The 13,990-nt window shown below is 38.4% G+C and overlaps 2 protein-coding genes across 3 annotated transcripts in view; one reads left to right on the top strand and one right to left on the bottom strand.

Annotated features, from left to right (window-relative positions):
- Window positions 1-13,990, top strand: part of LOC126765057 (zinc finger protein rotund) — a 119,636-nt gene that overhangs the window by 26,517 nt on the left and 79,129 nt on the right. Inside the window, exons 4-5 of one of the 2 annotated variants that reach the window (XM_050482660.1) lie at window positions 6,508-6,544; window positions 12,442-12,908. In XM_050482660.1, coding sequence (XP_050338617.1) covers window positions 6,508-6,544; window positions 12,442-12,908 — 504 coding nt within the window. The remainder of the gene's footprint in view (window positions 1-6,507; window positions 6,545-12,441; window positions 12,909-13,990) is intronic. The other variant, XM_050482674.1, reaches the window with a different exon arrangement.
- Window positions 799-2,740, bottom strand: LOC126765187 (very low-density lipoprotein receptor-like). The gene is made up of 2 exons (XM_050482781.1): window positions 2,591-2,740; window positions 799-1,332 (listed from the first exon to the last, which is right to left on the bottom strand). Exons 1-2 carry the CDS (start codon window positions 2,640-2,642, stop codon window positions 965-967), a joined length of 420 nt encoding a protein of 139 aa, XP_050338738.1. The 5' UTR covers window positions 2,643-2,740; the 3' UTR covers window positions 799-964.

Here is a 13,990-nt window from a genome sequence, read left to right as displayed (position 1 = left end):
GCTCTTGAAAAGTTCCAAGAAGAACCGACGATTTCGAAGCCAAATTTTGTTTACCGATGAGACCAATCTCTGTCACAATGGGTATATAAACAAGCAAAATTGCCGCACCTGGGACGAAGAGCAAACTGAGAAGTTCAAGAGCTGCCATTTTATCCAGAAAAAACAACAGTTTGGTGTGGTTTGTGGGACGGTAGAATTATCGGTCCATATTTTTTCAAAAATGAAGCATGTAAGAATGTAACCGTCAATGACGACCGTTATCGCGCAATGATAACCGACCATTTAATGTCTGAAATTGAAGCTCGTGATCTCGGCGACATTTGGTTTCAACAAAAACGGCGCCACTTCCTACACATCGCATCAATTAATAGATATATTGAGAGAACACTTCTGTGAGCAGATAATTTTGCGTTTTGGGCCGTTGGATTGGTTTGTATGATATCGCACCGTTAGAATTTTTCTTTTGGGGATATGTAAAGTCCAAAGTCTATACAAACACTCCCGCTTCGATTCAGGTCTTGGAGCAGTTACCAGGTGAAATGCTCGAACGAGTCATCGAAAATTGGAGTCAACGGATAGACCATTGTCCATTAAATTTGAAGTTTATATGTTTTTTCTTTGAAGAAGTAAGAAACCTTGAAAGGCACTAACTTTTATAACACTATATATGTATACCTCAATATCTTTAGTTACAGTAAAATTTTCTGACACATCCATGGAGAAACAAACTCACTTTCCTTGAAATAGCTCAAAACACTGAAAGGGATTCAGTTCTCATGAACAAAGAAAAAATCAAGATTTATGTTTTTCACATATTTATATTTAAATAATACATATATGAAGAGTTACACTGTTCGCATAAAGAGAAAATGTTTATTTGTTTGTTCCCTTTGATATTCACTTTTGCGACTCACTTTTAAAATGGGTTGAAAATATAGTTTTGGAAAGACTTAAATGACCGCATTTAGCCACACAAGGGCGGATATTCGTCGGTTTGATCGGGACAATCGAATTTCCCATCACATTTTTTGCTTAAATCTACGCATCCGCCATTTCCACATTGGAATTTATTGGGTTTACAAAACATAGGATCACAATTTTGAAACGATTCATCACTGCCATCCAAGCAATCGAATACTTTATCGCAAGCTTTATCAACCGGTATACAAGCGCCATAGTTACATTTAAAAGCTGAATCTGAGCATAATGCGGCTTTACAATCCATTTCATCAGATCCATCTGAGCACTCCACAGACCCATTACACCACTCCAGATCATCAATGCATTCACCATTTTTACATAGTGATCCCTCGCAATCTTCATAGTCATCAGCTGAAAATAAGTAGAAAAAAATCTGAAAATCGGTTTGAAACTCCGACTCATTTTATAAAATAACGTTACGTCAAGAAAATAATTGTACGCAGCATTGCATGACGTAAGTGTATTTAAAATATATATTTTTATTTGCATATAACTTGTCAAATTGTCGTTCGGTTTAACTCGCAGTATCCACACACATACAAGTAAGTTGATTCATACAATCTTGAGTGCGCTATCGCAAACGTGAAAGATTCCGAGAAAGTCTCATGTATACATAAATGTTTCTTTAGCATAAATACCAATGCCTTGAGAACGATTATTTTAAGGGGTCAGTAGGGTAATCTGGCCTTTTTTTTACATATTTTTTTCATAGAAATTTTTATTCTACAATAAAACTTTTTTCACATATGAGGTATATCGTGGAGTGTGTATACAAATTTTTCGGAATTTTTTGATGAAATCTGTCGGAGAAATGGCTGGGTGAATGAGATGCGTTTTTTCACTGGCGGGCACGATTTCTCATGTTTGGATCATCTGAAACACAAAAACCCAATTTATTCTAAAAACGTACGTGAATGGTTATCATCCCTACTAGAATCACGAAAAAATGTTGATAAATAAAAAAGGATTTTTCCTTTTTTTTTGTAATTTTTCCCCATGTTTTTTTTACTAAATTTTGTCACAGCATTGTCAATAAATTATAAAAATATAGGACAAATCGGTTGATTAATTCGACCGGAATCATGTCCGCCAGTTTAAAAAAGTGTGTTTTGAGTAAAACGCGTTTAAAGTTTGAGGTGTGCACTCCGAGCGCTCCGAACGTCGAGCGGTATTATTATTTTTTGGCCTTTTTCGAAACCTTCTAATGGTAAAGTGGGTTTCTACATTAATTCTAAGGGTATAAAGGAACAGAAAATGCAAAAAAAAAAAAAAAAAATTTAGAAAAGGGATTACCCTACTGAACCCTTATGACGTTCATAAGGCAACGAGCATGGTGAAACATCGTACAAGGTGAAATTGAACTATTCGCATAAAGAGCTAAAAAAGTAGTTTTTTATTTCATCGCCACTGTAACAGTTTTTCGTTCAATGTGTTCTGAGCTTTACACAGTTATCAATAGTTTTCATTATGTATTCAAATAGTATATAGTTTTGCAAAAGTACAATTTACACTTGTGTTAAAATTCCAATTTCATTTCACAGGTACTATAGCGATTAAATATTTAATATTGCCGTCCCAAAAAGTGGATGGCAGTAGTTGTTTCACATACCCTTTATTGCTAAGGAAATGTAGCAGATAAGCACAAAAATCACGAAACGCATATTTCTGGATATATGTATGTATGTAGTTCACAAGAAGTTGATTTATTCCGCAGCAACTGCTCGCGTTCCTCTATAATTGACTACTGATTAAAGCTTTAGCACAATGTAGTGCTTAAATACTTGAGACGTGGCTCGTTCTTCAAACAGCTCGTTCTTCAAACATGCGCTTAGATGAGGGTGGCTCGTCAATTCCCATTTGAGAAGTATTATATGTATATCGGCCATATTCCTGTGGTAGTACATAAGAAACTAATAAAATGCGGCTGGTAAATCCATTTCTGTAAAAGGTTCGAAGTAGTATACTCTTGCAACTACGATGCTGATTCAGGTCAGGAATTATTGATTGAAGTGTAATATATATGTATGTATATGAAAGCCTGAAGAAAACCGGGATAGATTATATTATTGTGTCAAATAAAACGCAAAATAATTAATTATACATCGAAACACTTGAACCATGAATTGATGTTCCACAATTCCGGCCGTCTTCAACGGTTGTTCTCACGCAAACGTTTCAGTATGGCCATATAGAACTCCCTATTCACCGTCTGTCCCACTGAAATTCCTGATGCACCAAACCACGAATATCGAAACAAAAAATTACCTCACCTTGATTTTTGTGCGGCTTTTTTTCCTCTATTCCGATGAACGTTGACTTGTTTGCATATCTTATCGGCAGTTAATGCTTTCCATGAATGTGTGATCGGAATTCTCACATCAAGCATGTCCAAAGAGATCTGTTTACGGAACTCTTTTTGAAAAAATTCAGCTTTATCGGGACGAGTCGAGCAGGAAGGCGTATCATACTTAAAATATCTTTTTAAACAGACTCACGAGAAATGTCGAGCTCTCTTGCCATCTCTCTAACACTTGCCTGACGTTTTTCTAGCACCATATCCTTCACTTTTTTAATATTTTCATTAGTTTAAGAGGTCGAAGATTGTCCAGAACGAGGCATGTCTTCAACGATCTCTGGACCGTTTTTGAAGGTTTTTGATAAAACTGAATTACCGCTAGCCTATTCCAACATTCGCATTGATTTCGGAGACGAAATTAGAAATAAAAAATTTTAGACAAATTCTTTGTTCGATATTTTTATCCATAGTTTTCTACTACTGAGGTATACCAACTTAAACAGCTGTTATATACAAAAACAGATCGCGCTCATATTTGCCACAGAAATTAAGGACCGACCCACCCGGGTAATTTAATTACGATTTCCGCGAATTTTTTTGACGGAATGAATATTTTAATTAGAAATCTGCTGCGCTGCATGGTGTTTGCTCTCACATTGTTGCTGCTTTCGCAGAATATTAAAAAAGCTAAACCATAAAAAATTAAGTAAAAGCAAGCAAAGGCTAAACTCGGTTGCAAATGAAGATTTTCTACTTTCGCAAGAAACAATGCCGATAAAGTACCTTCAAACGTTGGCTAATCTTTATATTAAAACTGTTACGAAACAGTTCAACGTACATACATTATAAGAAGCAACTGAATAGATTACAATTAAATTTAGTATCTTATAGGATCAAAGGGGCGAAATTTAATACTTATATGTATTGGATATCCGGAGAATATTGTATATTCGTTGATCCAAAGGATGGGAAACAATTTCATTCAGGACTAGTGAAAATGATGATATAGTATATGGGAGCTATGGTGTATGCCATATTATACTTGTACTTTTATTTAATTTTGCTAATATAACTTACATATTGACTGATGTAAACGGTATAAAGCCAATCGGAAGTTTGAAATTCATATATGCATAAGGTATTTGGGGCTAGGAATTTTACGAATTTTCTTTCTGAATTTCAACATTATGCCTAAACAGTATGACCGATATTATCGGTAAAAACTCAGATATATACAAGATGATTTCTAAAGTAAACAGGACTTAAAAAAGAAGCACAACAAATGGTTTTTACTTCAAAATCAATTTATTATATTCAAAATAGTCTCCTTCTGCTTCAATACAGCTTTTTGCACGATCCAAAAGCATGTCGAACGAGTGTTTTAGCTCGTTGGCCGGTAAGGCCGCCAGTATGCCGCTGCAAGCCTTTTGAATGGCCTCTACGTCTGCATAACGCCTTCCTTTCGTGGGCAAATGCATTTTTCCGAAAAGGAGAAGTCGCACCGTGCCATATCCGGTGAATACGGAGAGTGGTTAATGGTTAAAATGTGATTTTTGGTCAAATAATCGTGCTTCAAATGTCGGATTCTGAGCAATTTTTGGTCGTCAGTTAATTTGTGCGGAACAAACCGTGCACACACCTTTCGTAAGCCGAAATGTTTGGTGAAAATGCGTTAAATCGATGTTTTGGAGATGTTCAATTCCATTTCCATGAATTTCAATGATGATCTCGGATGAATTCACGCACAGTTTCCATGGAATTTCCGATGATCACGGATTTTGTTTGGCCCACATGTTGATCGTCATTTATGTCCTCACGACCACTTTGAAAACGTTGAAACCACTCGAACACTATGCTATGGGATAGGCAGTCATCGTCATAAACTTGTTTCATCAATTGAAACTTTTTGGGTAAAAGTTTTACCAATAACAATTTAAAACAAAATTTAATGTTGCCTCTTTGTTCGAAGCTAATTTTCGCACCGATAACACAAGCATACTGACACTTAAAACGCAATAACTTCACTTCCAAACTATGAAATGTCATGAAAATTTCACTGGACAATTGATAAAGATATCAGATTCTAACGCACCAGTCGACATAAAGATGGCGCCAATTTGCCATCGCATCCGCCATTTCCACATTGGAATTTATTGGGTTTCCAAAACGTAGGATCACAAGGGGCGCTAGATTCAAAGTCCTGTTTACTTTGGAAAGCACCTTGTATAAGTCACAGACCGATCGATATATTGTGCATAAGGTCTACTAGAATAACGAAAGTTCGAAAATATTTTTATTAAGTGTATGAGGGCTAAACCGTATTGACCCGATGCTACACATTTTTCACACAAGGACACATTATTATTGCAAAAGGTTCTATACTTTCAGTAAAAAGTCGGCCATGGGCACTGACCCGTACCATCAAGGGAGTAAAACTTAATGTCTTTGACGTATTTATTCTCCTTCTTTATTGGCTTAGACATCGCTTACGCGTTACAGCCGAGTTTACAAATACGCGTAAGTCCTTTTCGCTGTTTGGCCCCAATTAGAGATTCCAAGTTTTGCCAGGCTCTTCTCCAACTGGTCTTTCCAACGGAGTGGAGGTCTTGCTCTTTATGCTTTGCACCTCGAATTATTTTCTCTAGCAGTAGATTGAAGAAATCGCACTATAGGGAGTCGTCTTGTCTGAAAACTCATTTGGTATCGAACGGATCGAAGGGGTTTTCCCGCTTCTGACGGAGCTTTTGGTATTGCTCAACGACGTCACGGCTGTGTAGTATTAGTTTTGCGGGGTTACCAAATTCAGACATAGTGGCATAAAGGCAGCTCCTTTTTGTGTTGTAAAAAGCAGCTTTGAAATCAACAAAGGTCGGCCCTCTTTTCACGGGTCTTTTCCAACATTAAACACGTGGTAAATATCTGGTCAGTTGTTGATTTTGCAGATGGTGTGCTTCAACCTTTCACACAATACGGTCGATAGAACCTTATGTGCGATGTTGTGGAGGCTTATCGTCACCCTGATCATTTATATATAAAGTATATAGTATATGAATATTTAACCATATATATACTATATTTTGATTAGTTTCAAATGTTGCGAGACCAATAAGAATATGGAGCGGTAGCATTCGGAGCAATAATTTTGAATATTTCTTAATATTATTAGGAATTTAGTGATAATATTCCTCGCGATAGTTTAATATTTAATTTATATTTGTATTTCATTACAGGCTAAAATGAACGACCATCACAATAACTTACAAAAAGGTATGAAACTTAAACTTACTAAAATTTAATGTATTTGATGTATATATTTAAATAGTAGGTAGATATGTACCATATGTGTGTATATAAACAACACGAACAAAAGGAGTGCAACTTTCCTGGATGTCGTAAATATAAAGTTCAGTGCGTATATGAATGGTATTCGAGTTTCGCCCTACAATTTCCAAACAGAAGACATTATTCTAACTTTTTTTTAGATATCAAGCACGCTGAAAGGTTCGTGTCATTTGAAATTTAGATCAATCCGCAGCCTCAACGATTACCTTGGTTCGAAAACAAGAAGAAAAGCTGCAGCCAGATTCGTGAAATTTGGCTGATGGATATTGTGGCACTTGGATCGTCAATTTTGAGCTTACGTGTTTCGAAATCGATCACGCAACTCGTTCCTTTGGGATCTGTTGGGTGTTATCAATTTCCATCAACTTCCGTCCTTCTAATATAATTAATTAATGACCTATAACAAAGCTAGCAAGCCGAAGAACACTCACCAAGCCGTGTTTAGTTATCAGCACCGCTTGCTCTATCTAAACATACGAAATTCTCTTTTATACATTTTTTTCAAAATATCAGTACTTACGCCACTTTAATAGCAATACCTCAGCTGTGAACTTTATAGATGCATCAAGGCAAGATCTAAATAGAAAATATCCTATACAATTCTAATGGCGCCTCGACTCACTTCTATAGTTTTTACTTTACCGTAGGGAACAGACTCACTCGCACTAAATTAATGGTGCGCTTTGCGCGACTCATCGCGTGCTGCGTCAAACACTCGGTCAACTTAATAGTCAAGAAAAGTCAGTCATAGTAGCTTGAACCATAGATTGGTTTCCCAACATATTGGATTATGACCATCCTCAGAGACTATGAACAGTGAGCAACGAAGACGCTGTTGCTGCTGTGATATCGAAGAAGACTCGAAGGAGTCCATCGCCATCCCGTGTTATAATTGAAGTTGCGCCCATTCATTTTTGGAATATTTTACGGATGGATCTTGGTTTGCGGGCTTACAATATCCATTTCGAGCAAACACTGAAGCCCAACGAGCATTGAGCGCGTCCCACGTTTATGGATTGGGCCCTAAACGAAATGGCCACCGATCCCAATTTTCACAAAAAAAAACATATTTAGCGATTAAGCTCACTTGCGGTTGAATACGTTAATATACAAAATTTTCGACTTTGGAATGATAATAATCCACATGACATTGTGAGAGACATAGTTACATTCTTAAAAAGTCACTGTTTGGCGTGCTCTACGGGCAGATTGAATCAGTGGTCCATATTTCTTTAAAAACGGAGCCGGTCATAATATTGTATAACCGTAAATGGGACAGGCTATAGAGCCACAGTTAATTATATTTTTCTGGCTTGCATTGGATAATGTTGATGTGGATGATCTGTGGTTCCAATAAGATGGCGCTACACGCAGCCAACGAAACTATCAATTTATTGTAGGAAACTTTTGGTAAGACCAATATATCGCGTGGTGTTCGATTTTACACTGCTGGACTATAATTTGTGGAGTTATATAAAGTGGATTCTTTAAGCATATATGTAAGTCCGAGACGATTTACATCTTGGAAGAGAATATTGTTGCAAAAAGTGGTCGAAAATTGGGCCCTTCGGACGGAATATACTCGAGACAGCCAAGGCATTAACCTGTTCGAAATCCTTTCCAAAACATAAGGGAAAACCTTCATCTTTAAAATAAAGCTAAACTCTTGAACATAACATTAAATTATATATCATTTATTTCTTCTGGACCACATGTCTGAAAAAACACCCTTTATCTGCATTAAATAAAAAGCTGTTTCGCATTACACTCTATTATTTACCTTACATACCGAAATGTACCTTTTATAAGTTAACATTGTGCAGGCTCGTATTAGAACCCGGCTTCTTTTAAAGGGTTATCAATTTCGAGGATCCCTACTTTTTTAAATTAAAAACACAGAAGCTTCAAAGTTAATGGGGAATATTTATTATCATTCGAAAGAACATTCTTTGGCACTCATGTTTTGAAGATTATCTCTTTCAAATGTTGTCCGCTGTTACGTCTCAGATGGTCCATCCGTTGAGTTCAATTTTCGATGACTCGTTCGAGTATTTCGACAGCTAACTAGGGAAATGTTTTGCTTTACATATCCCCACAGGAAAAAGTCTGACAATGTTGCCAGTCGACCGGCCCAAAACATGAAATTATCTGCTCACCGAAGTGTTCCTTCAATAAATACCTTATTTAATGCGATTCGTGGGAATTAGCGCCGTTTTGTTGAAACCAAATTTCGCCGAGATTACGAGGTTTAATTTCAGGCATCAAATAGTCGGTTATCGCCATTGACGGTTACGTTCCGACCGATGATTTCACCGGCCCACAAATCACACCAAACCGTTATTTTTTGGATGGAATGTCAGCACTTGAATTTCTTCAAGTTGCTCTTCGTCTCGAATGCGGAAATGTTGCCTGTAAAGTACCCATTGAGCCAGAAATGGGTCTCATCGCTGAACAAAATTTTGCTCGAAAAGGATGGATTTTCTTGAAACTTTTCAAGAGGGCATAGAGCGAAGCGATGTCGCTAGGGCAGGTCGAGCAGATTCAGTTCTTGCACAAGCAGTACTTTGTACGCTTTCAGTTTAAGATATCGACGTAGAACGCGCAAAGTCGTTCTATACGTCACTCCGAGTTACTACAAACGGCGTCGAATCGACTCTCCACTGTCTTCGTGTACACGCTCAGCTGCTATATTTTACTCCCTGCGTACTGGACGTGGTTAATTCGGTCGAATATTATCCAATAATGAATGCTGGGTCTCAAGATGGGTGATAGTGTTGCGAATAGTACGCTCAGTTAGCCGATTATGTTGACCGTAAGTGGAGCGAAGCGCGCAAAACACATTCTTTACAGAACGTGAATTTTCGTAATAAAGTTGAAAGATTTGTAAAGGCGTAAGTCTTTCCATGATGAAATGCCAAAAAACACTGAACAAATTAACATGACTGCTTGACACGACTCACGCTTGATCTGTCAAAACGGCTATTGAAAAAATACTTCTACTTCAATCACCCGTTATCTTTGATGTAAGTTAATCGGCCAATACTTTTAAGAATAGAAACCCTAAAGGGTGCTCAAAGTGTGGTGTCGTCTTTGATTGCATTCCAGATGCCACATCGCAGATGGCAAATCAGGGAATTGAAAAGATTACGTAATCGTTTAAGTACTTCGAGTCGGCTGAGACTTAATGCTCACTGAATATTCGTATTTTCGAGATGCATACCTCCAAACCATTGTGGATGTTAATCGGATCTGGCGGAAATGTTTGTTGCTGCGTATTTCCTGAAGGAACTTCTCCCATGCTCATTCGTTTAATAATGTCAATTTTACATAAATCGCATTAGGAGTTCTCCAAAGTCATGATAGTTTTTCAAAATTACCTAAACATCTACTCCGAATAGCGGTACTTTAGCTTTTTTATCCTCTACTTGTTTATATTCAAATAGATAAGGTTGCAGATTACTATCTGCTAAACTGTTTTACCCAACACACTTGCAAATGGTCCGACTAGTCTTTGCGGCAAGGCGCCTCGTTCGCTAGTTTAATGCATGTCACCGCAAAATGTTGCAAGTACGCACCGCGTTAGGCATTGGCGTGGCTGGTGGCGAACGCTTAGCGATGCAATCTGATGGCAATATTGTTAAATCTACGATAAGCATCAATGTGACGGCACCATGCACACTCCCACGCTGCAGCAACAACAAATGCTAGCAACAAACCTGGATAAATCAACGAACAGAAAAAGTTGCTGCACTCCAAAGTCAACCAAGCACATTCGCCGGTAAAATATTGTAAGCAATTAACAACAGCGACAACAGCATGGCCAATACTAACAACAACAACGATAATAACAATATTGTAATTAAGTGACAGCAGCATCGACATAATGCCTTAGCTTCAAAATGTTGCATCGCTTTTGTTGCAACTTTACTGACCTCTAAAACATTAACCCGAATTGTGTTACGAGCTTCTACAACAAACTGCAAGCGCTGAGGTGGCGTCTAAAATATGTCACACACACACTTAAGCATATACATATACATACGTACACAAATATATGCAAGCGCATGTGTACTGTAGCGGGGCACCGTGGTAAAAACAGCAAGGTGTGTTGTTGCTTTTATTGGTGATTTTGCTGTGTTTTGTTTTCTTGTTGCTGCTGTAGTCGTATATAGACAAAAAACATGAGGTGCAACAAGACGCTTTACAAGATGTTTACATAAATTCCTTAAATGCAAACAACATGCAACATGCACTAAGCGCCCCTAACAGCAGCAAGCAAGCAACAGCAGCAAGCAAGTAAATGACAAGTCTACAAAGCCAGCAGTCTCTACACAAGTAGCAACATTTGCAGTATGGTGTGACTGCCGAATTAACTGCCAGCAACGTTATTACCGCCAGCTGTAGCGACCCTGTGAGGAAAACCGTTACCACGCTTGCAGAAGTCCAGACGCTGAACCCAATTTTCGACGGTTTTCAAGCATAAATCGGCCTGGCTTGTTGAGCCGTCCTGTCGGAACCACATATTGTCCAAGTCCATATCATCTAATTCGAGCCGAAAATATACGGTTACCATTGAGCGGTAGCGATTCCCATCAACAGTAAAGTCTTGATCATCACAGAAGAAGGACGGCCCTATGATGCCGCCGGCCGATAAACCGCACCAAACCGTAATTTTTTCAAGATGCAATGGTGACTCATGAAGTACGTGTAGATTGCAGCCTGACCAATAACGCATATTTGCTATTCAACTAGAAATGAGCTGCATCGCTGAAGATGATTTTCGATGAAAATCCGAATTATTTTCACGTTCTTGTTCACGAATAAACGATAAAAATATGGCGTCGTTTGCTGTCCCTGTCGGTATACTTTTGTAGAGTCCCTACTGAAAACCCCATTATTGCAAGTCGATTCTTCCTGTAGGCTTGATATTTCTTAAGTGAGTAATCAGGGTTGGCAGCTTACTGATTTCGAAAAGGCAATGTGAAACAGTTACAGATACGGTTGTCTTAAGACGTATGTAGGCGTAAATGAAAGTCTATTGCATTTTTAATGCCTTGCGTTATTTATATACAAGAAAATCCTAATCGTGGCCAAGCAAATTGAAGGCGAAATCATTAACGACGCATATTTCCTACCAGTCAGCTGTATTTGGGATGCATGGTGATTATGCGGCGGTCATGTCAGCAGCGTAGGTGAAATCAGTGGCGCTTGGCGGCGGCGCGACCGATAAAGATCGCTGTCGGCGATCGCGATTTTGGCGATCAAATCGCAGAGTAAACATGATGCTGCCGACCAATTTCATTGTAATTTGATATTTTTGCAAAATACGGCAGATTAGACTTGCTACAGTTTTCCATAACAAAAACAAAGAGCAAAGTATTACATGAATCCTTTCTCCCTTCATATTGGTGGATGTTGAACTTGCGGCAATCCTTAAAAACATGACAGAATTAGCGTAGGAAAATAATTAAACTCATTTTACATATGTGTACCAGAAGAAAAATGAGTTTCCTAATTTATTTTATAAATCTAAAGAACTGCCTTGAACTGTCTTCAGTAAACCAGAAGATAAAGCCGAAAGTAACATTAACCGTCTCAGCAAATTGTGATAGACTCAAAGCGTTTTGACGATTTGTAAGTGTCATATTATATCTTCTAAGCTGTCTAAGTGAGACTGCTGTCAGCAACGCCCACTGAGCCTAACCTAACCTAATCTAGCTGATTGAATTGTACTTTAGTAATTTAAGTAAATACTTGATTTGTGATTCCGGACACCAATTAATGATGAATATTTTGTTCCTTGCTTGCACTTTCTTTTTCAGGTCACTTTCTCGATGATAGCCGCCTCGTAGATCATCATGCTGTTACGCCGCAGGGTAATCACAGTGGCATGGCATCAGCTGCTTCTATTTATGGACCTAGCGCCACATTGCGAACCATTGCCACTTCGAACAGTAGTTCACCTGCTGGAGGAGGAGGAGGTAATGGTGGCGGCGGTAGTTTAGTCACTGCTCCGGGTAGTCTAGGTCTTATCGGAGCCAGCAACGGTAGCCTTGGTGGCAGTAGTGGTGTCGGTGGCGGCGGGCTTGTTGGTCTTGGCGGCGCGAGCATTGGTGGCATTGCGCATCATGCGCCGACAACGTCTAATCACATGGCGCATCATCACAGCGCATCAACGGCTGCCTTGCTGGTGGTACCGCAGCCGATCAATGCAAGCAAAATGAATGTCACATTGGGAGCCGGTGGCAGCGGTACAGGCAGGAAGTATCAGTGCAAAATGTGTCCGCAGGTAAGTCAAAAATATCAAAATTTGTTTATGTGCAATTTTCTTGGTCTTAAATACTGAACAACTATGGAAATTTTTAAAAGAAATAACAAACTGAAACCCGAAACTCAGTCATACAGTCGGTACTTTGGGGTCGGAAATGGTGGTGTACGATTTCGCCGACTTCTCGATAATAGTTGCAACACCTTCAAACCTCTACTTTTTACTAAGTTTATATATTGATATCCTCATTGATGTTTTATTTAAGTGTTGTGGAGCTCTTGTTTGTATATTTTTCTAGTGCCACTTACTAAGATATTCGGTTTACGTGGTATCATTCGCATAATTAAGTATTCTTTAATTAAGGTATTTGACTCTCTAACGCTTACATACTTTAAGCAGAGGGAGGGAAATCAACTTATTAAACAGTAGGGAACGGTTCCCCACTCTTTCAAACTAATTTAGTATATAAGGTTTTTCAATAGGACGCTACAGAAGTAGAAATGATAGGGACCAAAACCGACGACATATTTTCCCCCGCTTTTTTGACATTTCCCTTCAGTAAGGTCTGCCATTTCATAATGGAAAGATATACGATCCAAATACGAGCCGAAAATATTAAAATTTATTTAATTTATTTTATAAAATGCCTAAACTCGGAGTCAGTGGCCTCAACTTGAAGTGCTACGTCCAATTTATGGTCATATCAAATCAACAATTGAGCGTCTAGTGGAAAAGTTTTAAACCACAGGCACAGTACAAAATGTTCCCGTGCCAATGCGATAAAGAAGTGCCCGTAGAGTCGAGAAAATTGATGCCGCTAGCGCATCAATTGAGGAAGATCCAAATCAGTCTCTCACTCGTCGTACACAAGCGTTGGGCATCTCTGTGAGGTCGTTATGGCGAATTTTGCGGAAAGATCTTGGCCTACATCTTTACAAGATCAAATTGACGTAAGAACTGAAGCCGATTGGCCACGATTTGTTCTCGAAACAAATGTCTGATATTCTTGATTTTCTGAAATAGCCAACGCTTTATTTTCGTAAACTTCAAGCTCCATTCGTGTATCAGTTACAACTTTAATGAGTCCACGATAGCCATCAGTT

Source organism: Bactrocera neohumeralis, chromosome 2, assembly GCF_024586455.1.
Source record: "Bactrocera neohumeralis isolate Rockhampton chromosome 2, APGP_CSIRO_Bneo_wtdbg2-racon-allhic-juicebox.fasta_v2, whole genome shotgun sequence".
NCBI lineage: Eukaryota > Metazoa > Arthropoda > Insecta > Diptera > Tephritidae > Bactrocera > Bactrocera neohumeralis.
The sequence above is the reverse complement of the archived record's forward strand: the minus strand, read 5'-3'. Positions and strand labels throughout refer to the sequence as shown.